Raw genomic sequence first — 22,781 nt, forward strand, 5'->3', positions numbered from 1 at the left:
TGCTAAGGGTGCCAACAAGTATGACAACTGTAATTTCTTGTTCAGTGAATAAATGCACTCAAATTAAAGGTGGAATCTCATTGGGGGTTATGCTACTACAGTAGAAGATTCATTTATTTTAAGGCTCTTTACACATCAAATCTGGATTAAGAATGATTGTAGCAGAAGACACTTTAGTAATGTAGCGTCCCGTATTGTGTAGGGACATCTGAGATCTTTAGCGATCCTATAATTATGCGTGTACCATATGCTCTCTGTAACACTTCCTAAGTCTCTCGCCTCACACACTGTCATTGACAGATTTTCCAGGCATAAACAGTGTCTTGTGGTGTCAATAACTGCAGATGGTTCTTTTTACAGTTGGCTCATTTATTAAATGAGTGTATAAAACGGCTATTTCAGAAGGCCAATTCCTTTTTCTTTTTTTTCCTTCCATCAGTGTTTATCTCTGTCTCCATAGGGTTTTTGAATTGGGCATTTATTGTGATTTTCAGGTGTACAGCACATACTCCAACGCGGATTACGACAGACACAATGAGGACATCGATCCGGTGTCTGCTTCGGCTGAGTTCGAGCTGGAAAAGAGAGTGGAGAGGATGGATGTTTTCCAAGTGGACATAGAAAAAGGTTTGTGCCTACGTTGTGCCTGATGTCCATGGTAGAAGCGTCTGGGGCGGAAAAGTTGAAAATGCCAGGTCGTGATGTTTTTCTTGCTCCCGCCACCTCCAGGAGTTGACGGACTGGGCATTAGTATCATCGGAATGGGTGTGGGGGCTGACCAGGGGCTGGAAAAACTGGGAATCTTTGTTAAAACAATCACAGAAGGAGGAGCGACCCACAAGGATGGAAGGTAAAATTGCACATAATTAATTTGGCATGTTATGAAAAACAATATATATATATATATTTTCCCCCATGCATGTTAGGATTCAGGTGAACGATCAGATCGTGGAAGTGGACGGTGTAAGTCTGGTTGGAGTTTCCCAGCTGTTCGCCGCTACAGTCCTTAAAAACACATCAGGCCTGGTCAAGTAAGTCATTTAAAAATTAAGCAAACTTGATTTTCTTCAGTCAAAGGTTGGCTTTTTGGAAACTTGTCAACACMGTGCAAGCTGACCCTCAGTGTTGATGACATAGTGTAAAACAAAAAAATGTCTGAAACATTAATCACTATAGACTTTTAAGACTTCTTAAGGTCTATTGTAATATATTATTTTTAGATGAAGTGAGATAAATATAACTTTCCATCCCCCTTCCTTTCCTGATGTTTTTTTTTTCATTAGTAGATGTAGAAATGCACCCACAGGAACAAAGGATGTAAAAATAGAAACCTTAATACCTACAGTGAGTTTACACGTTAGATCCTGTACGTCTTGATAGTCTGTAAATTTTAAACCCATCCARTCATGTATCTTATTACTTCTTAAATAGAAACTGAGTACATTTTTCTCTTGCAGATGTTCTGTTTTCGTTGTTTGCGACACGTTTCAGACCAACACATTGTAACTTCATAGAAATTGTGTAAATACAAAGTCAGTTTTCAAACAAGGACGTATTAAAGCTGCAGTATGCAATTTTTATAAACAGTTTTTTATAAAAACTTGTCTAGCAACATGATTTAAGCTTAAAGCTCTAAACATCTGTCTGGAGGGGGCTCCAAAAGCCATTTTGATAACCACCATAYTCAAATTATCTGCAAGTGGGAAAATATAGAACAGCTCTAACAGCATTTGGATAAAAGTTCAGCGTGAATTAACAATGTTACTGACATCTCTCGTAGTAGTACACCAGAGACGCCATGTCCTGTCGTGCAAGTCAAGTCCCAGTTTGTTCCCGTTGCTTTACGTACTTCTTGTTAGCTGCTGCTGTGCAGCCCCAAAGCTAAAGATTGGGGGGAAAAAAACTTGTATGGATCACATGTAAACTAAAATAAGCAGCTGCTGGGTCAAATCCAGCTTTTCTAGAGTCTGAATGAAATGGCAGCCGGTGTGCTTTAACCAGGACAACGGTGAAAATAGCAACCGTAAAATTGGACACATAAAGGCATAGAGAGGAAAATTGTTGTGTTGACCCCATTCAGCTGCTGTCGCCTGCTGAGAATCACTCGTTTGTGGCATGATCCTATTTTCACAGCTTGTGAGCCGTATTCTGAACACATAAGTTGACTTTATAAAGGAACTCATTGTGACACATGCTCTCTAATCCATGACAGGCCAAGTATCTGGACTCTGTTATGTATGTTGGGTCATTCTAATTGTTTAGCATCCTATCATTGTTGTCATTAACACCTGTGCTCCACATTTGAGGTGCAAGAGGCTAACCCACGATGCAGTGTGAACAGGTGTGTCAGAGTAAGGAGTAATCGTTTTTTGCAGGCGTGACAGATTTGTTTTTGGATTTTTTTCTGTGCAGGTTTTTGATTGGCCGAGAGAAGGAAGGGGTGGAGAGCGAGGTGGCGAGACTAATCAACGAGAGTCTGGAAATGGACAAAACAAAAAAGGTCTCTTTAGGGTGATGTTTTTTTTCTTTAAGAAAAATAAACTATTTCATTATACTGATTTTTATTTTTTATTTTTTTTGCTTTTCCTGCATTTGAAGAGAGAAAGCAGAAGCAGTGTAGATGACGACAACGACTGCAGTGTGTCGGAGAGAGACTCCATCTTTGAGGAGGAAGAAGGGGGAGAGGAGGAGGAGGATGAAGAGGAAGATGCGTCTGTTTTATCCAGTCTGGACAACTACCAACTCTGTCTCAAATACCAGCAGGTACAACTCCTTGATCAGATGAGATTCACCTTATCTAATCCTGATTAGATAAAGTAACACAAAATGACATTTTGTGAAATATTAAGTTTTTCACGAACCACTTTAGTGAAAGAAATGTTAAAACAGCTTCACATGAGAACGTGTATGGTTAGTGTTTACTACCTAAATCTGTAAACATTTCGTTGTAGTATTTGAAAGTATAAATTAGCAAATCGCATTTCACATTGATTTTCAGATGTGAATCTAGAGTATATYCTGTTATTCTCGGATCAGATTTCTAACTTCAGAGTCATTACTCGTAGAACTAGCTCACTTTTGTCCCCTTTTAGTTGAATCCACTCCACCACACTTCTGACATGTTTCTGGTAAAACAAAGACTGACATGCTCAACGAACTGGTCTTTTCACTGTTCATTCTTATTACTTTGTTTATATTTACCTTGAAAATAACCAAACTTAGTTCTAAGTAGCACTTAAAGCATTCCAATAGTCCTACTTGTGGTGGTACTTGCACCACATTTTGAAATATAACAAACTGTAATCGCAGCAGCAGCTTGAATGACTATCTCCAAACTGATTCATGTGCATCTTTTTAACAGCTCCAGTCCAAACTGAGAAGCAGAACAGCTCAGCTGCGCCGAGCTAAAGAGAAGGTAGGCTGAGATTTGAATCTCGCACACAAAGCTATAGCTGCACTCGTTGTAAGACGCTACCTTTGTGTCCAGATTTGGAAACGGCCTGACCCATTTAACTGGGTATGAGATGGCTCATGCCCAGTTATTAGGACACGGGCCTTGTTCCAACTCTGAGCCACGTCGGTCCCACTCTCCAGCCTGTGCCTTGATGTAATCACCACTGTGGATATGACTGGGTTTTCAAAGCCTTTCAAAAAAAAAGAAGAAAAAAAATCTTGCTTTTATCCATCTTGCTTTATATGAATACTTTTTTTTATTTCTGCTGAAACAGCTTGGAGTTCATACGTTCTCCTGAAGGAAATGCCTCTGTTGTAGTAATATACTGTAAGCTTCTTTCCTAAAGTCTCTTTATTTCTTGCTGTTTTTATGCAAGTTAAAGGCATGGGAGGAGCAGCGAGCCCGTTGGCAGAGCCTGAGAGCCGAGTTGGAACAAAGAGCGCAGGATGGAGAGGAGAAAGCAGAGAAACTAGAGAAGTATGCTGACGGTTTGTCATAAATGTTATTTGGCTGAGAGTGGATTAACACTGGAACTGCCAACGGGGCCAATCCCCCGTGGAACCACCAGAGGGACTCATTTTGAACGTGGATCCATAAAAGCCTGAAAGAGGCAGTTTACTTTATTTTATAGCAGAGTATGGTTGAGGAAAAATAAGACATGGGATTTTTTTTTTTTGATGCAGTGAAAATATTATTTGTTTTTAAATGTTGCTTTGGAGAACCAGGATCGAGGTATTGTCTGTTTATGCCACATGTAAAGCCTCTGTCACTTTTGTTTTTAGCTCAGGCAAAAAAAAAAAATTACAACTTCAATCATAATCTCCCTTTTGCACGTTTTGTTTCATTCTTTAAATGCGTCATAGTTACACATTTGCTAAGAAACATTCTTATGAATACAGAAATGCAACAATAATATTGTGCCAACTTCTTTTAAATCAAGTGTGTATGTATGTGTGTGTGTGTATATATATATATATATATATATATACATACATACATAACTTTTTTTCTATAGAGATCTTATTGGACATTATTATTGCTCTGGTTACCGCTTTGCACCTTCAGGAGCCATAGTAGTTTCAGTGTTTTAATCCTCGGCCAGGTTCATATTGATCACTGACCTCATTCTGTTTAGCTTCCTCCCATATTCATCATAAYCCATATCATTTGTGCTCATGTTTCAAATGTGTTCTTTGTTCATGTTTCAACGACTTCCTCTAATCTGTAGTTTGCAACTCCAGTCCCTGAACTGACCCTGAAGTGCAACTTTTAGATGCATCCCCCCTTACACACACCCGAATCGATCTTTTAAATAAGGTGTTTTGRAGCGGGGGTCATTTTTCATCATGTATTTGAACAATTCTTTGTCCAAATCGACAAAGAATTGTCATTATCCTCAATGGCTTATGGTGTTGCCATAGCAACAAACCATTTGGTCCAGCACAGCTAAACATGCAACATTTTATATTGATATTCAGTGGGTTGAAATGATTCCCCTTGGTGGTTCTCGGTATCCATGCTTTTAACTCCAATTTTATGACAAATATCCCATATTTAAAGAGATATTATAGGAAAGAATGAGGAAAAGGCATAAAACTTAACATWTTGGGATCAGGTTAAGAGACTTGCGAAAGGAAGATTAAGATGTACCCCTTCGTGGGTCTAATGTTATGGCTGTCGTCGGCAGAATGATGTTGTTGGTTGAGAACATGGTAATAAGACTTGCTCTAATTATTAGCTACTGGCAAGAGGCCCAAACGCTGTGTAGGGTCGTGAGTCAGCGACTGGCCGATACCCAGGGCCAGACAGAGAGCCTGGAGATCAAATACAGCAAAGCCAAGAGACTGGTCAGAGATTACCAGAGCAGGTATGATCGAAATACAGTAATTATTTTTATTTTTTTTAACTGTATGTACCTCGTTGCAGCAAAAATGTCTCATTTCTCCTCCCAGAGAGGATGAGATGGACAAAAAACTCGCAGATATGACTAATGACATGGAGGAGAAAGAAAAGCAGCACAGAGAAACTGTAGAAAGGCTACAGACCCAGGTGAGGGGGAGATTTTATAAGTCTGTGTGGATTCATTTCCTTCATGGCTCCTGATTCGTTCATCGTTTCTCGCTCTTTATCAGATAGCGCAGCTTGGAGGAAAAGAGCCTGAACTAGAAACGAGGAACCACACTGTGGACCCTTCAGTCACAGGTCTGTGTGTCAAGAGGAACCATTGTTTGAATGCATCAAATAATGGCATCCAAATTTATGTTTTTTTTTATTAAAATAAGATAAATGTTAATGTTTGATGCACGTATAGGTGGATAATCTTGTTTCTTTTGTAGTAGTTTTGTAGTAAAAAACTTCCACCTGTATCAAGTATTGCTATGCGTTTAAAAAAGATCAAAGTAAAGTTTTGTATGCCAAAAACAATAAAAGAAATCTGTTTTTCTCAGATTGGTATCTTCCGGTTCCTAATACTGGACGTCTTGACTCCAGCGCTCACATAGCCCGAGCTCAGCTGGCCCAGAAATCAAAGCGCAACCCACCGTCACGAGACAAACTCAGAGAGAGCTTCAAAAAACAGGTAAGAGAACCAAAACATACATGTCTGTTTAAAAACTTGCTTATATCCTAACTGGTCCGCCTGTTTCCTGTTGTAGCAGGAGGAAGTCGTCGTTAAACCTCAGGAGAGTCTGTCTCTGTCCACTTCCACTGTAGCCCAAAGCAATAGAAGTGACCGGTCCAGTACCTCCACTTCCAGCACTCCCCTCTCCGCCCCACCCGTCTACATCCGCAACTCCATCACATCCTCGCCACGCAAATCCTCGGCATCCAGAAAGTCCAGAAGGATCTTTCCAAACTTGAGGTGGAAGATTTAAGACGCTCTAAACTCTTCTAGATCAAATGTAATTATAGGATTTGTCTTTACTGTGCTTGAAYGCTGYGATTTCTTCTCTTCAGTGGCCTTCGGAAGTCGCTTGGCAAAAAGAGAAGTGAAAAATGCAGCAGGAGATCAGCCAAGGGCAGGTGTGAAAACTTTCTTTAGACCCCTAAATGACTAAATCTTGGACATCTTTATTTTACAAATGGTAATTGAGTTTAGTCATTTCTTAGGTAAGCCGGTTCTGAGGTATGAACTGGGCTTTTTTTTTTTTCTCCATCTGAGGTAAATGATGCCAAAAGGATACAGGCAAAACCCTGTTTTCTTGTAACAACAACTTTACTGTCTCCAGCGGATCGTGTGGTGATCTAATCGACGAGCCGCCAGACGTTCCCCCATCTGGCTTGTTCCACTCTGTACCCTCCTGTTTGCACCTGCCCTGGTTTGGGGACAGAGGGAAAGAAAAGGAGCAGGTGGAGCAAAACAGGCCAAGGTTGCGATCGGTGTCCAGCAGCAGTTTGCCTTATCTGACCACCGCAGACAGAAGAGATCAGGTAAGGACCATCTTCTGTTTTTGTAATGGTTCCCTGGTTCTGGATGCTCCCAGCTCTTCAGACTAATTGYGTTTCTACACATCTTGTTAGAGATGGYGTTTCTCTCTAAAATAAGCATCCATGCAGATGTTAAGTACGTAGGTAGTCTGGGAGTCTTTCTTCTGGTTCTAGAGCATTGGSTCTCCRGTGGACAGCTCCAGCATGGTGGGCCACGTTTCTGATCACTCCCTCTCTGGACATTCTCACACTTGCACCTTTTCCTCCTCTGAGGTAAGGCTGTCCTCTTCCTTCTGTTCCCTTTTTTTCTTCCTTCACTCTCTCCCTGTGGAGCAATTAGTCTAGACATTTTTTTTTTCGCAAACGTTCTCTGCTTCTTTAGTTACAGTTTCCTTTTTCTTTCTCACTTCTCTGATCTCCCATCAGACGTTGGAYGACTATCCAATTCCCAACAACAACAACAATCGCTGGCAGTGCCAGCCCGTCTCTGAGTGGAACAACCAACAGGTGTGTCTGTGGCTAATCAGCATGAGCATGAATCGGTACACCAAAGAGTTCACTGCCAGAGAGGTGGATGGCACACAGCTGCTCAACATGGACAGTCAGAAACTCAAGGTGAGGAAAAACACTGAAGCCTACGACTTTTAGCGTCAATAATCTACTTCTCTGAAATTGCTGCAAGTTGYGTGTAACTTGTTATCTACAAGTTACACACTGTGGCTTGGACCTCTTCAGATTCATCGCATTACCACCATAAAGCTCGTTGTATTTTGTCATCTAATAAAATAGTTCCTTGGAGGAGAGGTAAAAAGATTTTTTTTTTCAAAGCTTTTAACAAATAAATATCTGAAAGGTGGGACATCCATTTGTCTGTAGGACCACATCTTGTTCCAAATTGGGAGTAATGTCCACCAGTTTTTTAAGGGGGTGCGGGGGTTTGCAAGATTGCTCAGACTTGGTTTGGATTGAGAAGTGAGATTGTTGCGAGCCACATATGACTTGCACATTAACCCTCCCAGACCGAAAGGAGCGCCGTAATCCAGCCAAATTTGCAGTACCGTAATTCCAACCACATTTGCACCATCTGTAAAAATCCAACTGTTTCTGAAAGGGGAGACGTTGCATTTCCTGCCAATAATCAAGCCTGCCATCGCTTGATTATAGTAATTTAACCCCCACCTCAGCAGGGAGTGAAATTAATCCGAGGGGTGGTCTTTTAATGGACGGTAAGTTGCGAAAATAACTCCCTAGATATTGAAAGTTCCAGTTGTTATGGATAAATGGGAAAATATATTTACTCATAGGACATTTAAAGAACTGCAAGCAGTTAAAATAAGCAAAAAAAATATCCAGGCGGACATTTGAAGCTTGGGTCATAAAGAGCTAATGGGCAGGAACTCTTGGTGATGCCTGAAAACKGGTTCCTTCCCAAGTCCCATTTGCAAGGTCTTCCATCAGAGCCAATGCATCGGTTGCACAGTGTTGCGCACAAGTGTATTTGGATAGTTACAGCAATGAGTCTGATTGCTTCACACCTCGTCACATTTTATGTTGATCTGTGGCACACGCCCTCCAACAGGTTCTYGGCGTGTCAAGTCAAAATGACCGCTCTGTCCTCAAGAAGAAGCTGAAGGAAATGAGAAGAGAGGAGAAGGATCAAAGGAAGGAAGACAAGAAGCCGAAGGAGGGTGAAGGTGAGGAGAGAGCAAGGATGCCGAGTGACRCATCGGGAAATGATGTCGGCGGGTGTGGCAAAACCGTAAGAACAGAGTCTCTGTTGTAAAACCAGCTTGAGAGGTGAAATGAYCTGCAGCACCAGCATTTTTGGAATGGAAACCAGTGTTTTGTGCAAATAGAAATGTATAAATCTACTTCACACATCTTGTTTTTAAATGCACCATGGGGGGCTTATTTGAATCTCTACCACAGATTGATTCCAGCATCGTGATTCAGACAAATTAAATGTATTTAACTGGGAAGTGTGTAATTACCCATCTTGCAGCGATGGGTTTTTAATCGAGTGTTATTTATTCTTCAAATAATTTTTAAATGTGTGCTGATTTTTTTTGCACTCAGGAATTTGCTGTAAATGCTTTTTTTGTGTGTTTAATAAATGATTTAAACTGCATTGCATTGCTTGAAATTCTCACTTAACAAAATATGAATAGGGAAACGCAAGAAAATKAACATTTTATTCAAAAGCATAAAAAAACATTCATTTGAACTCGACATATCTGTCAGCTGTGTATTAGACAAAGGTTTACTGTATGGCAACACATACACAACTCTGACTAGAAGTAAAAACTATGGCAAAAATGTCACCTGCACTGATGTGCAGAATACAAATGCGTGATCTGGTAATACAAACTGTATGCTGAAAAAAGGTTGCGTTTTGGTTTCGTCATGAGTATTTACACTTCATGCTTGTTGACTTGAAAATAGTCTTTGCWMGWGCAGAAGAAATTCCTTTAAAAATATWAAAACCTTTCTTTACAGCTGCCAAACTAAGGTGCTATCTGCACCACACGAGAACCCGTCGCTTTTGGCTCTGATGCAGCACAGTGTTTCTCATGAATTTAACTTAAAAACAGCTTAGCCCCCCAGACCCCCAACAACTGTGTTTCATATTTGATCCTAAACGCCTTAATTTTCAAAATTGCATTGTATTTCCAAATTTTCATCTCAATGTACAAAAACCCCCAGCAAAAATATGACTATATACATGAAGAATTCTTGACATGCGACGTCATCCGCACTTTTTTTTCCCCCCCACAAAGTTTTTTTTTTTTTCATCTGATCCAGTGTTGTAAACAGGGCTCTGTTTGGTAACATTTGAAAAATAATGTCCTTCCATCTTTGGCGCCCTGTGGACAAAAGAAAACATTTTAAATTCTAACGAACACAAGACTTTCATACAGACCAAGTCACTTGGTGTTGAACTGAAACGGAACGAGCTACAAGATATCTGTGTTGATATTCAAACCAATAAGCCGGTCTCTTTGGCTGCTCTTCCCTCTCTTAAATTAATGTTACTAATAAAACCTTTTTTTATATATTTTCTTGTCAAAAACTAACTCGTACAACAACCCAAAGTTTATTCTAGMAATCATTCAAATAAATTTAACTAAAGTCCTAAAAGGGGTTTTTATCTTTTTTTTTTTAAATCTCTTTCTCACTGTTGATTCAATGTCACATCCTGTTTTATTTTAATTATGTAAAGCACTTTGAAATGCCTTGCTGCTGAAATGTGCTATACAAATAAAATTTGATTGATTGATTCTAGCAATCATTCAAATAAATACACACGAAGACTCAAAATTCAGCTCAATTCTCAGAAAATAAAAATGTTACATAAGRACAAAAGAACAGGAAAATGGAAATGTTATATCCTGCATAACGGGATGGTGGCTGACATCCTCCACGAGGAGGGTAAACTAAAGATGCTGACCGTCACGACTGACTGCTGTATCCAATTGCATTAATTGAAATGTTGAATGGAAGGAAAGAATTGCTCTACRAATATGGATAACTGCAGATTTGAGAGGATTCTAAAATAAAGCTCATTCTACAGTGTGAATTTTATTTCCCAATAGGACGAGACGCCAGCCAACAATGCTTAAAACACCAATGTCTGCTTTATTGACCATTTTGTCACTTTATTGATTAGTCACCTCACCGAAATCCCACAGACAATCTATAAAGTTTTCAGGGCAAAGATGAGATACCAGAGCAAAAGAATCATTTATTGTATTCAGTTTTTCTAGAGAAACTGAATGCATTTTCATTGCAAGCCCACAATAGCTGAATTTAAAGGGGAAAAAAATACTGTGCAATGAACCTGTTTCACTTTTTGCATTAACTTTGACATTGTCATGTGACACGAGATGCAGTTGTAACGGAAAGTGGCACGACTGTGCCAAGAAAGGCCAACGTAAGACAAAAACCATGAAATCTCACCGCTGACTTTTCATGAGTTTGACGTCAGCTTCTCTTTGTCTGATGGATTCTCCTTATTTTTCCGACAGACTCCACACTGAAATGAGGCAAGTCGATTAAAAACGTTATTGCAAAGGGCTTTTATGTCTGCCRTTTGCTGACGGTGATAAAGTCTCTTATTCGTACCTTCCAAAGAAGGAAAGCCAGCAGGGCCAGCAACATCAGGATGAACAGGATGGACAGCAAAATGATCCACCAGGCCACTCCTCCCAACCGAGCCAAACGTCTCTCTGGAAACACGGTCAACCTCACCTGGAAATCACGACAGAAAAAGCAAGAACAATTACACATCTGGACTTTGGCCTTTTGCAGCCGCAAACAGATTTTCCAGGACTTCTCTGTATTTACCTGCATCGCGTTTCCCTATCAGTCCTGATTAGCTTGTTATTAAATGCTAATTTGTAGAGATCACAAGTCTGTCAGCAGATTCTGAGTTCCAAATTTCTGTAGCTCCTTCACATCAGAATCACCGTGGGCGTTTTGTCTGCCTCTCTGACCAACGATSCCGTTGTATGGACTGTCAAGTGTGGCATACCGCCATCTATTGGAAGGTTTGTGAATGTGCCACACATTTTCAGTTTTTTTAGATCACAGATGGAGACGGTCATGGGATRTAGTGGGGATACGACTTTTATGCCAAAATTAAAAATTTTCTTAAAATGAAGAAAAAAATTGGTAAAACAATGAGTGTCAATTTTTCTTTGTCTTGATTTTTCTTTCATTTAATTTTTATAGCAAATCCAACTAAAATCATCTGTCAGGTTCTGTTTTTTCTCTTCCATTCACTTGAGGGTGTCAATTGTCTTATCCAATTTGTATTGTTTAACGTTGTTTTATGTTTTATTTTTTCTTAATGTTTCAATGTTTAAAAGTGTCCGTGGGTGTTTTGAAAGGCGCTGACAAATAAAATGTATTATTATTATTATTATTATTATTATTATTATTAACAGGCAACTTTGCTGTACTTACTCATTAAATGTGGTTATACAGCAAATGTTTTCAGACAAACTTTGAGACATGTATCCCATTTTTCCCCCGTAAACACTCAAGCTTTTTTCTGCACCAACAAAATTTAAAATATTAAGTAACTGTGCAGCTTTTAAGAAACTAAATATGTGAAAAAATCTTCTATGTTTAAGATTTACAATGATTTACAACTTTTTTTTTTTTTTGCTTTGTCAAAATTTTGTTTTACTGAGCAGAGGCGAAAAAAACTCCAAATCATTTTTCTTTCTATGAACAAATCCACACACAATAGATGGATGCACAGATAAATTACTATTTAAAAGACCTTTTTACTAACTTAGGTAACTTGTTCCACTTTATAACTCTACACGACTAATTATAAAGTCTTAATGTAAAATACCCAAAAATACATTATGCTTTGTGGTTACAATGCCTACAAATTAAAGGGGCATGACTACATTTGAAAGGTGCTACGTATATAATTAAAGTCAAAATCAGTTGTAGTACAGCGACCAAGAAATAATCAAAATATTTTAATATTTCGGTCATTTTACAGTGTCTGGATTGCTTAAAACATTTCTGCGTCCATTCTCCTGACTCTGTTTTGGGTTCATCAGTGTCACACAGATAATTTTCCATTTGTGTTTCCTCACCTGGGTCTTAGCACCCTCCTCCATTGCTATCGTTGTCGTGCTGTTAACATGCAGCGACGCCTCCACCATCACATCCACATAATCGAAGTCTGAAAATTCCTTTTTTTTTTTTAAGGAGAAGGAARAAAGTCAGGTTTATGTTGCAATAATATCAAACATACATGTGGACTTTATGACAGAATATAGGCATTTTCTTTCTCTTGCACAGATTCAGGACAAATGCTTTTTCAAACTTAACTTTAATTGTTCTAAAAGCAATCGAAGAACATGATTAAAATCAGTAAATAAGGCTTAGCATAGGCTCAACAATAAGAATCTACAACTGYAAGTCAAATAAGACTAACAAAAAGGTTTTAATTTCACATAATCCACACAAAACAAGCAAACTTCATTCTTAAAGACCAGACAACCTGCAGCTCATCTTAAATCCCCGCTATTAGTGGAACAAACACAACAATCTGTCTTTCATACCTCTATGAAAGTGTTRTTCCACAGGCGAGAGTCCAGAGTGATGGTCACCTTGTAGTCCAGGTCCCCCAGGAGACACTTCATTGTCACACATTTTGCTCCATTGCCACACGACTGTACACAAACAGATCATTGTGTCGTTATCGTCACTGKTGGGGAGTGCAAGTTAAATATAGTATTTAATAAAGTCTGAAGAGAAGGAAGTGCGTGTGTCGTAATACCAAAGACTTGTACTTCTTTTCTCCAATTAAGCGTGAAAGTGTCCCATTGAATTCTTTGGTAATGTCTCTTCTTTCTCTGTTAACCGATTTCTTAAAGAAGAAGAAAAAAAAACATAAATTATGATTTTTCTTTGTATTCCTCAACATGTATTCAGTCAGTGGAAATAACACTAGTCAAGCAGCCCAAAAAGAAAGTCTGGCGGTTTCAGGGTAATTTTGATGTGCTCAATCAGGTCAACTTTCTGAACTAAGCTGCATATTAGTTTGGGATGCAGTCATGATGGCTGATCGCTGTTGAGATATCCCTGCTGCCGAGCAAACGAAGCGTTGCAAGAAACGAAAATTCTTGCCCTGAATTTTGCACAATGAAGATTTCATTTTCAATTTACATGTACTTACCCTTATCGGTGTTTATTACTCATTTTAAAGAAATCCAATTTTTAAGTAATACACTCTGTTAGACAACATTTCTTTTTCTCCTAAAAAAAATGTTTTTGTGACATTTTTGTGATAATGTCACAAAAGTGTCATCAATTTAGTCAGAAGATCGGATTTCTCTAAATCAAATTAGAATAAAAACCTGACCTGATTGAGAAAAGTGGATGCTATTTTAGGATTCAGCCATGCAAAATAATCCTAATTCCTAATTCAGTCCTAATTCAGATGAAAAAAACATAGACAACTTCCAAAAAATATTTTTTTGTAACCCGGTGTAATCCATGTATTAAACACAMAATCATACTTCAATCTTTTGACATTTAAATACAGACAATAAGGCAGATGAAGACCATGTAAGTTTCACTTTCTCTTCGGGCCGAGGTGGGAGTCCAAACTTCACTTTTCTAAGTTGTCTGTCTCTTCTTGGGGGATCTCAGAAATTCCCAAACACTGATAGCTGTTAAATATGCTAAATATTAAATGGCCGGTGATTGTATAGAGCTTTGTCAAGACCTGAAAGTTCACACCTGTGGACTTGGTTTACAATCATTTCTCAACTTGGTCTAACTGGTCCGTCCAGTGGTCTTCTGCTTGATTCACTTTTTTCCTCACCTTTCCAAGATGGTTGATCTCCTCTTTGGGAGAGCACTCTATCTTCTTCGGGCTTGTGGAGCTAATCTTCATCAGGTAGAGCAGATGATGGTTTCTGTCTGTCATCTTTGGCCACTTTATGTAAAGGGTGACTTGTCCAATGTCTTTCAGTCGCTTTCCTCGGTTGATGATCTGTTTTAATGGGGACATCAGTTCATACCTTGGAAATATGCAAGTCTAAAATTTGGGACGACATCACTTAATAAAAAGGCAAAGTTATGCTTAGAAWGAACAGCTTGTAATTGTGGCACACAATTTCTTGTCAAGACAAATTTTTTGGACCACAGGATTTTAAATTAATCAAATGAATGATTCTTCTTTTTTTATTTCTGCAAGTAAAGCTCAATTTATTTGAATGTTTTTTTTTTACACGTGACCAGATGGGTAAATGTCTGTTTGTATGAGCTTTGTATTAGCTTTTTTTTAAATTTTGTTTTGTCTTTTAAGCAAAACGTACATGCTTGTGGCATCAGACAGGGTGGACGCATTTCTATACTCACAGTGAACCAGTGTTTGATGGCACTGCCCATGTCACTTTCACTCTTAACGTCCGTCACACCTTTGGCGTCTCCATTGTAGTAGACCTGAGATGATTCAATTTGCCTGGAAAGAAAGCAGTTTGTGGTCAGTTGGCTGAATTAGTACGTGGCTGCGTTTCTTCCATGTGAAAATGCCTTACCCCGATAAGGACAGCTTCAGTGTGACGGCCACTGTGGCCTTTGCTTTCACGGTCATCAGATTCTGCTGCGTACTTGTCCTGGTAAAAATGCACACAACATCTATGCTAAAAGAAGTGAACTGAAAGCTACCCAAAGGTTTACAGAAGCAGAATCAGACACTTACGTTTTTAACTTGAGCTCAATTTCCATTTCGGTCGTGTCAGTGATATCGAACAGGATGTAGAAGGTTGTCTGTAAACAAACGGATATTAAATAAAATACAGTATGCATTCTGATGAGACTCGTTTGTCAGGTTAAAAGAACCTTTTAAAGCAGGTTAAAGCAAACTTTAACCTGCTTTAAAACATGGGTTTTTTTTGTTTTTTTTTTATTGCTCTGGTTTAATATTCTAATTTTAGATACAATGTTTTCATTAGATGTAAGTGGAAAATCATAATAATTAAAGGAAATAAAGAACTTTATTAATTTCAAAAATTTATGTTTCACTTGATAATATACTTCCTGAAATAGACTTTTCAATAAAATTCAAATTTATTGAATGGATTTCTACATTATCTAAACTTAAATAGGTGCTGAAGCTCAGAGTAACTTTTTCTCACCTCTGAGTCACGTTTGAAAGGGTTCCCAACTTCACAGTCAACCTTAGATCCATTTTGGTTTGGGTTGCAGGAGACTTGCTGCAATCAATGATAACTCACCATTTAGAACCAGAAAGTACATTTGCGGGAGACTGACTGTCGGATAAGAGAAACTCACTCCAGCTTTAAGCATGTATGTAGCGTAGGTCACAGATCTGGGGAAGTTAGCAACCACAAAAGCCTCAAATGCATCTTCTCCCTTTGGATTGGTCACTGTCACTTCCAGGGCAACCCTTTTTTGGCCACTTAGCGAGATCACCGGTACTCCATTTTCCCTTTAAACACATTGGATTACAAGGAACAGTTCRTATGCTGATCAGTGTAGCTTTGTTTGCTTCAGTAGAAAAGACAACCCTTTTGGCTAAATCTGTAAATCCTCTTACATTTCTAAAGAATCAACGTTATCTCCGTCTTTGTAGACGTAGCGATATTTCAGCATTAGGTTGCTCGTGCATACGTCATCATCGCCACATCCATCTTTCAGAAATGCCACCTGCAAGCAAGTTGATGCACATCAGAAGCACTATTAAAGCAAGACGCAGTTATTTCATATATGCAGCGAGAAAATGCAAACGTACGTTTGATCGAAATGGTTCTACGTCTTTGGGATCCAGGACAGGCGCAAGCGGAGCGTTTTGGGCCTGTCTACGTTTGCGTTTAGCATTCTGGATGTTCACAGAAACATCGATGGGGATCCCATGCAGCTTGTCCTTAATGTTGTCCTTTTAAGAGGGGAATGTCACACAATATTTGTCATATCACACAATACATTTTTAGATAAGCAATAGAGAGACATGCGTGGACGTATACCTTCATGACAAGAGAACGAGTGACACATTTTTGCGGCTCTTTTGCATCCATGGTAATGAGCCCGGTGGACGGATTTTCCAGATCTGTGAATGTCCCCCTGGGCTCGAGATTGTTTTTTGTGCGATCAGCATCCACTTCAAAATGGTACTTCATCGCTAAATGCAACACAAGAGGCGACGCAGCACAAGAGAAAGATACTTATGTGCAAATTCACGCAAAATAAGAATGACAGGMTATAKAGTAAGGGCTAATTTACAACATCAGAAAAATAATACTGTAACAAAATGTAACATAAAATATACTTTCCAATAAGTTAATCTCATGTTTATTCAGACCAGATAATAATTTCAATAAAGCCTTTGGAGTCAAGAAGATACTTTTGATGTGATGCATCAAAAATATATAACCTATTTTATATGATGCAGGCTTTGTGGTTCTTTTGGTCAGTTGTATTGGATGTTGTTTTGCTTTTGGTACTTTCTTATAGTTGTCATTTTCTCTCATTGTTGAATAATGGACCTTGACTAATGAGATTATGGCTCATGGTTCCTTTGTGACTTCCTGGATAAGTTGTGGATGCACCCCTGTAGATAATTTGTTTAGGTCTGCCACTTGATTCAGTGCTGTTCTGTGTGTTGTTTTTTTTTCATCTATCTATTCTCTATCTTACACACTTATCTCTCGAGGGGTCAGACAGACAGGACAAATAGGACAAAAACTGAGGAGAGTTTAGAGAGACTAATTAATCTGCCAGTCATGTTCGAACCCTGGACCTTCTTGCTGTAAGGCAACAGTGCTACCAACTGTGCCCCTGTGCAGCCTGTTTGTTTCATTTGTGCATGCTGGCTTCTGCTGTGGTTCACTGATGTCCCAAAGCCTTGGTGATCTATTCAACACATTCTGTGGTCTTGAATTTCTCTAGGTTGAGAGATTATGCCAATCTGTGTTGCGGTTTGCATGCATAATAAGACTCGCCTTCCCATAGAGATGTTGAATGAAACATTTAGGCATGACTAAACAACAAACTCAGTGCAAATGTACAAGGAAGCAAACACCTTTTTCGTTACAATATACTGCAGTTATCTACATTGTGAAAATGCAATTAAAAAAAACTGTTTTAGCAAAAAATGATTCGAAAGGAAAATGAGGTTCTGCTCACTCAGCGGGGTAGAAGAGCTCTGCGCGCCACCGGTGTAACTGAAGCATGCTTCAACTTTCAGGCTGTGGGAACAAAAAAGGTAAACTATAATCAGACATACAGTATCTCTGGCAAGTTAATTTTTGAGCAGATWTTTACATGTCTAAAAGTTAAAAGCACATATTGAATACAATACAATGGCACAAAACAGTATGAAATACCATGAAAAAGAAATCCTCTTGTGTTCAAATCATAATTGTAGATTTGAACAAATCTACAATTATGGCAACACAAAAATGTGAAAAAGGGAAAGAGACAAAAAAATTAAGAAATACTAAATAATATTCCTAGCAATACTTCTGGAAGATTTAACAAAAAGTACATAATTCTTTTTAACAGATTAGATTTATATAACCAAGTTAGAAGTGTCAGTAATTATTAGGTCTTTGCAAGGATGATGTTGAAGGATGAGACGGGTGCTCTTACCAGACACCTTGAGGACAGTTCTTCTTGGTGAGGTCAATTTTTTCTGGCGTAATAGTGATTTTCTTCTTAATGCTAACAACTGGTCGGGTTCTGTGAAGAAACATTTCAGTGAGCATCTCTGTAAATATTGCTAGCGGCACTAGGTCAGAGCAATGCATCGGCGCCTCAGCTTTAAATTTCTCACTTATAGATGAAGACGGAGTCTGAGAGGGATCCAACAGCCAGGTCTGGATATGAGTTCTTGTCCAGGTCCATGTTGGCTGCTAATGAATAGCCAAACTGTCTCACTCCAGACTTGGCGGACAAAACCTAAAGCACAAGCTTTGTTAAGGCGTGGGTTACGTACTGGATACAAAAAAAGACATCTGCATTTGGTGTCCAATGGAAACAAAATACTAAATATATTATTTTGTCTTTTAGAAGTTTAAAATCTTTAATTTAATTTGACAAAACTTTCAAAGACATCTTGAAAATGTGCAATGCAGATAAAAGACAGAAAGATAGCTCTGTATCAACTAGAGTACAAATATCTATAGAAAAAAAAAGAACAGATCCACCGGAAATATGCCCATCCAGACATCATTTTAGGTATATAGAACTTTAAATGAGAATTAGGAAATTCCTACATAAAAGTCCTATAAAAAATAGTTTGATCTACACCAAAAACGCTGAGGGACAGTCTCAAATTGGAAGATTTAGAAAGTGATTGTACTAGTTTTCAAACCTGTGTGGCTTTTTTCCTGAATCCTTCTGCGGCTGACCCGTGGAAAATGTGGACCTTTCCTGCCCCGTTGTCCTCATAAGGAGCTCCGACTGCAAAATCTGACAGCGAGGCAGCATGCTTGAGCATTTTTACAACATAAAGGGCGTCAAATACAGACACACAAATAATGCCTCCTTACCATGGTAACCGTCCTGGTTGATGTCACCAAGGTTCTCCACGGCGAGGCCAAACATAGAATCTGCGGGTCCATCTATTCTTGTTGGTGTGACATCCTTCCACTTTCCAGCCTTGTTGATGTAAACGTAGACAGCTCCTCCAATCTCAGATTCCTTCTCAAAGTACTGAGGGGCKCCAACAACTATGTCGTCCCAGCTAACAAAGAAGAAGATCACAGACTCAGAGGAGTACAGTGAAATTGTGGACAGTGAGAGCAGATGTTAAGGATGTGTTGGTTAACTCTGCAGTCTTACCCATCCCCRTTGAGATCCAGCACAGTCAGATCGTATCCAAAGGAGGAAGCCAGGCCCTCGCCTTTMAGGGTGAACTCCTCTCGCATGTCTCTGCGATCCTTAGAGCCTTTCTTTAGCAGAATCACCGCTCCACTGAAGTAAGCTCTAGGGGCTCCTGCCACCACCGTCAGCTGACCCTTGTTGGTCAAAGCTTGTCCAACGGCCATCGAGAAACCTAAAACAGAGTTCAACATAGTTAATAGTTATAGTCAACATAGTTAACATAGTTACTAAAAAWTGTATAACTGGCATAATGATAAAACACAAGTATTTTACCCAAGTAGCTGTTGTCAGGAGTGGGAACCTCACTGGGATTTTTCGCCTTCTCACCCCCCGTTTCCAATGTCACCTCGTCAAATAAACCCAAGTCATAAAGAGTGTCGTTCCTTTGCTCCATGTGCACCAAGCCTTAATTTAAAAAAAAAATAGTACACCAAAGGAGAGAGGAGACGAGATTAGTTGATGTTTTGCAAAAGTCTACTAAACTGTATCTTTTACCAAAAAAAAAATATTTTTTTACATATTTGTTAAAACCGCCACGATGTCGTGACACTATGGTATGATATGAATAATCTGTGGAAAAAAATTTAGCTCCTCTGCCTTTTCTCTGTACCCCCAGTACTAACTAAGCAGAAACAACCAATCAGAGGCAGGAGGTAACTTATATAGTCAATCAAGCTTGTGTACACACTGCTCACATCCCTCCCTCTTGCTCTCAGCTTCTTCCTGTCAGCAGAGCCCGCCACGAACATCGGTGACTAGTTAGCCTGGCCACCGATGACGGCAGATAAACAGTAAACAGATGTTTCTCCACCAGCACATCAAGCCCATGAGGTTAATTGACAACGCTAAGACCCGCCTCCTCACTCTGATTGGTTGTTTTTGACTTGGAGCTGTGAATTTCTCAAGACAGCAACAGCAGCAGTGGGAGGACTTGGATTTTTTCACAGCTCATGTGTCTCATATTATGCTGTCATGACATGGTGGCAGTTTCAACAAATATGTAAAAAACGTTTTTTTTTAATTATTTATAAAAGTTTCATACTGCAGCTTTATCACAAAAATTAATCTGCTGCAAATCCTTTTGTAACAATAAGACTTTATTCGTCTCCATGGGAACTGGGAGCGGTGCATGTTKAGCCAAAAACATCTCTTTCCATCCTAGTTTTTCAATTTTACTGAAGCCTTTGCAGAAGCATTTTGTCAAAACATTCTTATGAATGGAATGCCAATTAAATCAACAAAACAAAACATAAAATTTGTTTATATGATGGCAACATCCTGTTATTACTTAAGTACAATATTCTTCAATGGTTGAAACAATCAAAAATAATGAATCGATTCTCAAAAATATCTAATTAGTCTAAAACATAAGTTATAGGGAAAAGGAATTCCAACTGTTCAACTGCCCTGGTGCCTAAAGTAAGTAAAGTATTTTTTACAGAAATAAAGTCACAACGCTCCGTACAACACAAAGCAAAGTTATACAAAGAATGAAAACGAGCATAAGAAGCACAATAAAAACAAAAGAGCTTTAAGTTGGTCTTTAAAAACTAACTAAAAGCAAACTGTTTCAAAGTCTTGCAACCTGTGGCAAGTTTAACCTAAACACGTTACCTTTCCAGTCGTAAGCTCCTGGAGCTCCAAAGATGAAGTAGCGGTGTTCCATGTCGAATGAGACAGAGACGCCCTGCTGGCAGGAACCAAACAGCTGATGGCCCGGGTTCCGACCTTTACAAAAATGCCAGTCACCTCCATCTATCACTCCATCTTCTGCTGAGCTTTTAAGAGTTACGTCTTGGCTTAGCACGTAGCAGCGGCCGAGGATGTTACGGGTTTGAGATTTCAACTCCTGGTACCGATGGGCACACGTCTGCCGTGGACAGAGAAGGACATATTGACCGAGAGATTCTGACAGACAACTTGGCCATAAATGTTTGGGGAAAAAAWAATCTAAATGTTTTTTTGGAACGGCATTCTCACTATAATTTTGCCTCCTGGCCCTTGACTGCTGACTGACACCCCCATCCATTGATTTTCTTTTTTTTCGCTTGACACATTTTCTGTGAAAGAACAGACAAAAGTCAAAGGATAAACAACACAATAAAACTCAGATTTTTTTTTTTTTTTTAGTAAATAAAAAGGTTGAAACCGGAAAAACAGAAAAGCCAGTCAGAATATAACTTACCATCATTATCAAACATAACTCTTTGGCAATTACTGGGGTTGGGGCTGATTTCACACTTGTAGAGTCCTCCTGTCACCTTAGATTTCTGATTATTCAGCGCTTTCTCTTGCGGCGCTCCAACTAGCAGTCTGCAACAGAAGCACRCGCATATCAAGGCAATTCTTTCACATGGCATCAACAAAATCTTAAGGTGCCTTTTTTCTTCTGTGATAACATTTCTAGCATGTAGGGAAGTTTTCTGCAGGCTTTTTTTTTTCTGCCCTCAACATAAGGACCAAGGCCAGTGTAGCAAATTAAATKTACCCATTCAACAGCCATGATTTGAGTAGAGGTGCGACCTTTTAAAATGTCATTCTCTGATAATGAATCAGACTAAACATTTCCTGATTCATCTACTAAAGAAAAAAAACAGAGTGAAGAGTTGCCTTTTGCCAGCAATCAAGTCTCTCTCTGCTGCAGCAGAAAGATTCAGCAGTTGGTTGTTTATTAAAAAAATCACATGAGATGAAAAAGAAAAACTGGAAGCACAGCAGATCTTTAGAAAACAGTAACGACTTAATGCAATTCTGTAGTAATGACACTGATTACAAATGTAATCCTGGGCATCTTCCCAAACATGATAACTCAGTTTTTCACCACAAAGAGTCAACAGTGCTAAAAACTGAACCACTGCTTTTAGTGGCAGAATCCTGGAGAATGTCACCTTTCATTTAAAAGGTAAAATTATCAAAACACTGGGAATGCAGGAACAAAAAAAATTGAGGTGAAGCACAGACAGAGCAAATGAGACTTAATCAGATCTAAAAAGGCACTTCTGGAAAACTAACTAGAGAGATTTAATGGATAGTGGAGGATGTAATATTTAAGATAAAGTGTCAGAACATTATTTTAACTGAGTCAGCTAAAGTTGGGTCAACATATTGGGTCAGCTTATTGCAAGCGCCAGCTTGGACAAAACATATGAAGTATTAAACATATGAAGTATTAAATATATTAAATATATGAAGAATAATTGAATAGATTGAAGCATCTTCTGGAAAGTAGCAGTTCCTGAGCTGAAACAATATGATGCAAAAACACAACAGGCATATATCACGGTGAACATGATGTAAGTGCAAAGGCACTGAAGAAGACTGTCAAAATAAAATACTAACTACAAACTAAATCTAACTAAAACTAAAATAACATAACAGTGACTTRGGGAGAAAAAAAMCACTAAAATCCCAAGAGTCATGAAAATTCATGGCAGTGACTTTATGAACTTTAATGAAGCACTGGGACTCGGTATAAATCAATGGATGTTCTTAAATGGCTGGTCAGAAAGAAGGAACAAAA

At 38.8% G+C, this 22,781-nt stretch overlaps 2 protein-coding genes across 3 annotated transcripts in view; one reads left to right on the forward strand and one right to left on the reverse strand.

The window, feature by feature from the left end:
- The window catches only part of LOC103479329 (neurabin-1-like), an 11,538-nt gene extending 1,949 nt beyond the window's left edge, over positions 1-9,589 (forward strand). The window contains exons 2-17 of the mRNA XM_017310051.1: positions 495-627; positions 730-850; positions 927-1,031; positions 2,413-2,500; positions 2,599-2,763; positions 3,362-3,415; positions 3,831-3,931; positions 5,193-5,321; positions 5,407-5,503; positions 5,587-5,656; positions 5,902-6,032; positions 6,109-6,314; positions 6,410-6,475; positions 6,682-6,883; positions 7,307-7,495; positions 8,460-9,589. Of these exons, the coding sequence (XP_017165540.1) occupies positions 495-627; positions 730-850; positions 927-1,031; positions 2,413-2,500; positions 2,599-2,763; positions 3,362-3,415; positions 3,831-3,931; positions 5,193-5,321; positions 5,407-5,503; positions 5,587-5,656; positions 5,902-6,032; positions 6,109-6,314; positions 6,410-6,475; positions 6,682-6,883; positions 7,307-7,495; positions 8,460-8,663 (2,061 nt within the window). The 3' untranslated portion in view covers positions 8,664-9,589. The remainder of the gene's footprint in view (positions 1-494; positions 628-729; positions 851-926; positions 1,032-2,412; positions 2,501-2,598; positions 2,764-3,361; positions 3,416-3,830; positions 3,932-5,192; positions 5,322-5,406; positions 5,504-5,586; positions 5,657-5,901; positions 6,033-6,108; positions 6,315-6,409; positions 6,476-6,681; positions 6,884-7,306; positions 7,496-8,459) is intronic.
- An 81-nt stretch (positions 9,590-9,670) lies between these two features.
- Positions 9,671-22,781, reverse strand: part of LOC103479330 (integrin alpha-6-like) — a 17,122-nt gene continuing 4,011 nt past the window's right edge. For both annotated transcript variants that reach the window (XM_008433698.2, XM_017310050.1), the window contains 25 exons: positions 21,447-21,574; positions 21,242-21,321; positions 20,876-21,131; positions 19,535-19,666; positions 19,220-19,433; positions 18,928-19,121; positions 18,750-18,847; positions 18,210-18,334; positions 18,026-18,115; positions 17,561-17,622; positions 16,402-16,556; positions 16,170-16,313; positions 15,975-16,084; positions 15,710-15,866; positions 15,553-15,630; positions 15,117-15,184; positions 14,953-15,030; positions 14,774-14,876; positions 14,235-14,405; positions 13,185-13,274; positions 12,967-13,077; positions 12,496-12,594; positions 11,003-11,128; positions 10,838-10,913; positions 9,671-9,744 (listed from right to left, as the gene is read on the reverse strand). In XM_008433698.2, coding sequence (XP_008431920.1) covers positions 10,848-10,913; positions 11,003-11,128; positions 12,496-12,594; positions 12,967-13,077; positions 13,185-13,274; positions 14,235-14,405; positions 14,774-14,876; positions 14,953-15,030; positions 15,117-15,184; positions 15,553-15,630; positions 15,710-15,866; positions 15,975-16,084; positions 16,170-16,313; positions 16,402-16,556; positions 17,561-17,622; positions 18,026-18,115; positions 18,210-18,334; positions 18,750-18,847; positions 18,928-19,121; positions 19,220-19,433; positions 19,535-19,666; positions 20,876-21,131; positions 21,242-21,321; positions 21,447-21,574 — 2,935 coding nt within the window. In that variant the 3' untranslated portion in view covers positions 9,671-9,744; positions 10,838-10,847. The remainder of the gene's footprint in view (positions 9,745-10,837; positions 10,914-11,002; positions 11,129-12,495; positions 12,595-12,966; positions 13,078-13,184; positions 13,275-14,234; positions 14,406-14,773; positions 14,877-14,952; positions 15,031-15,116; positions 15,185-15,552; positions 15,631-15,709; positions 15,867-15,974; positions 16,085-16,169; positions 16,314-16,401; positions 16,557-17,560; positions 17,623-18,025; positions 18,116-18,209; positions 18,335-18,749; positions 18,848-18,927; positions 19,122-19,219; positions 19,434-19,534; positions 19,667-20,875; positions 21,132-21,241; positions 21,322-21,446; positions 21,575-22,781) is intronic.

This window comes from Poecilia reticulata, linkage group LG17 (genome assembly GCF_000633615.1).
Source record: "Poecilia reticulata strain Guanapo linkage group LG17, Guppy_female_1.0+MT, whole genome shotgun sequence".
NCBI lineage: Eukaryota > Metazoa > Chordata > Actinopteri > Cyprinodontiformes > Poeciliidae > Poecilia > Poecilia reticulata.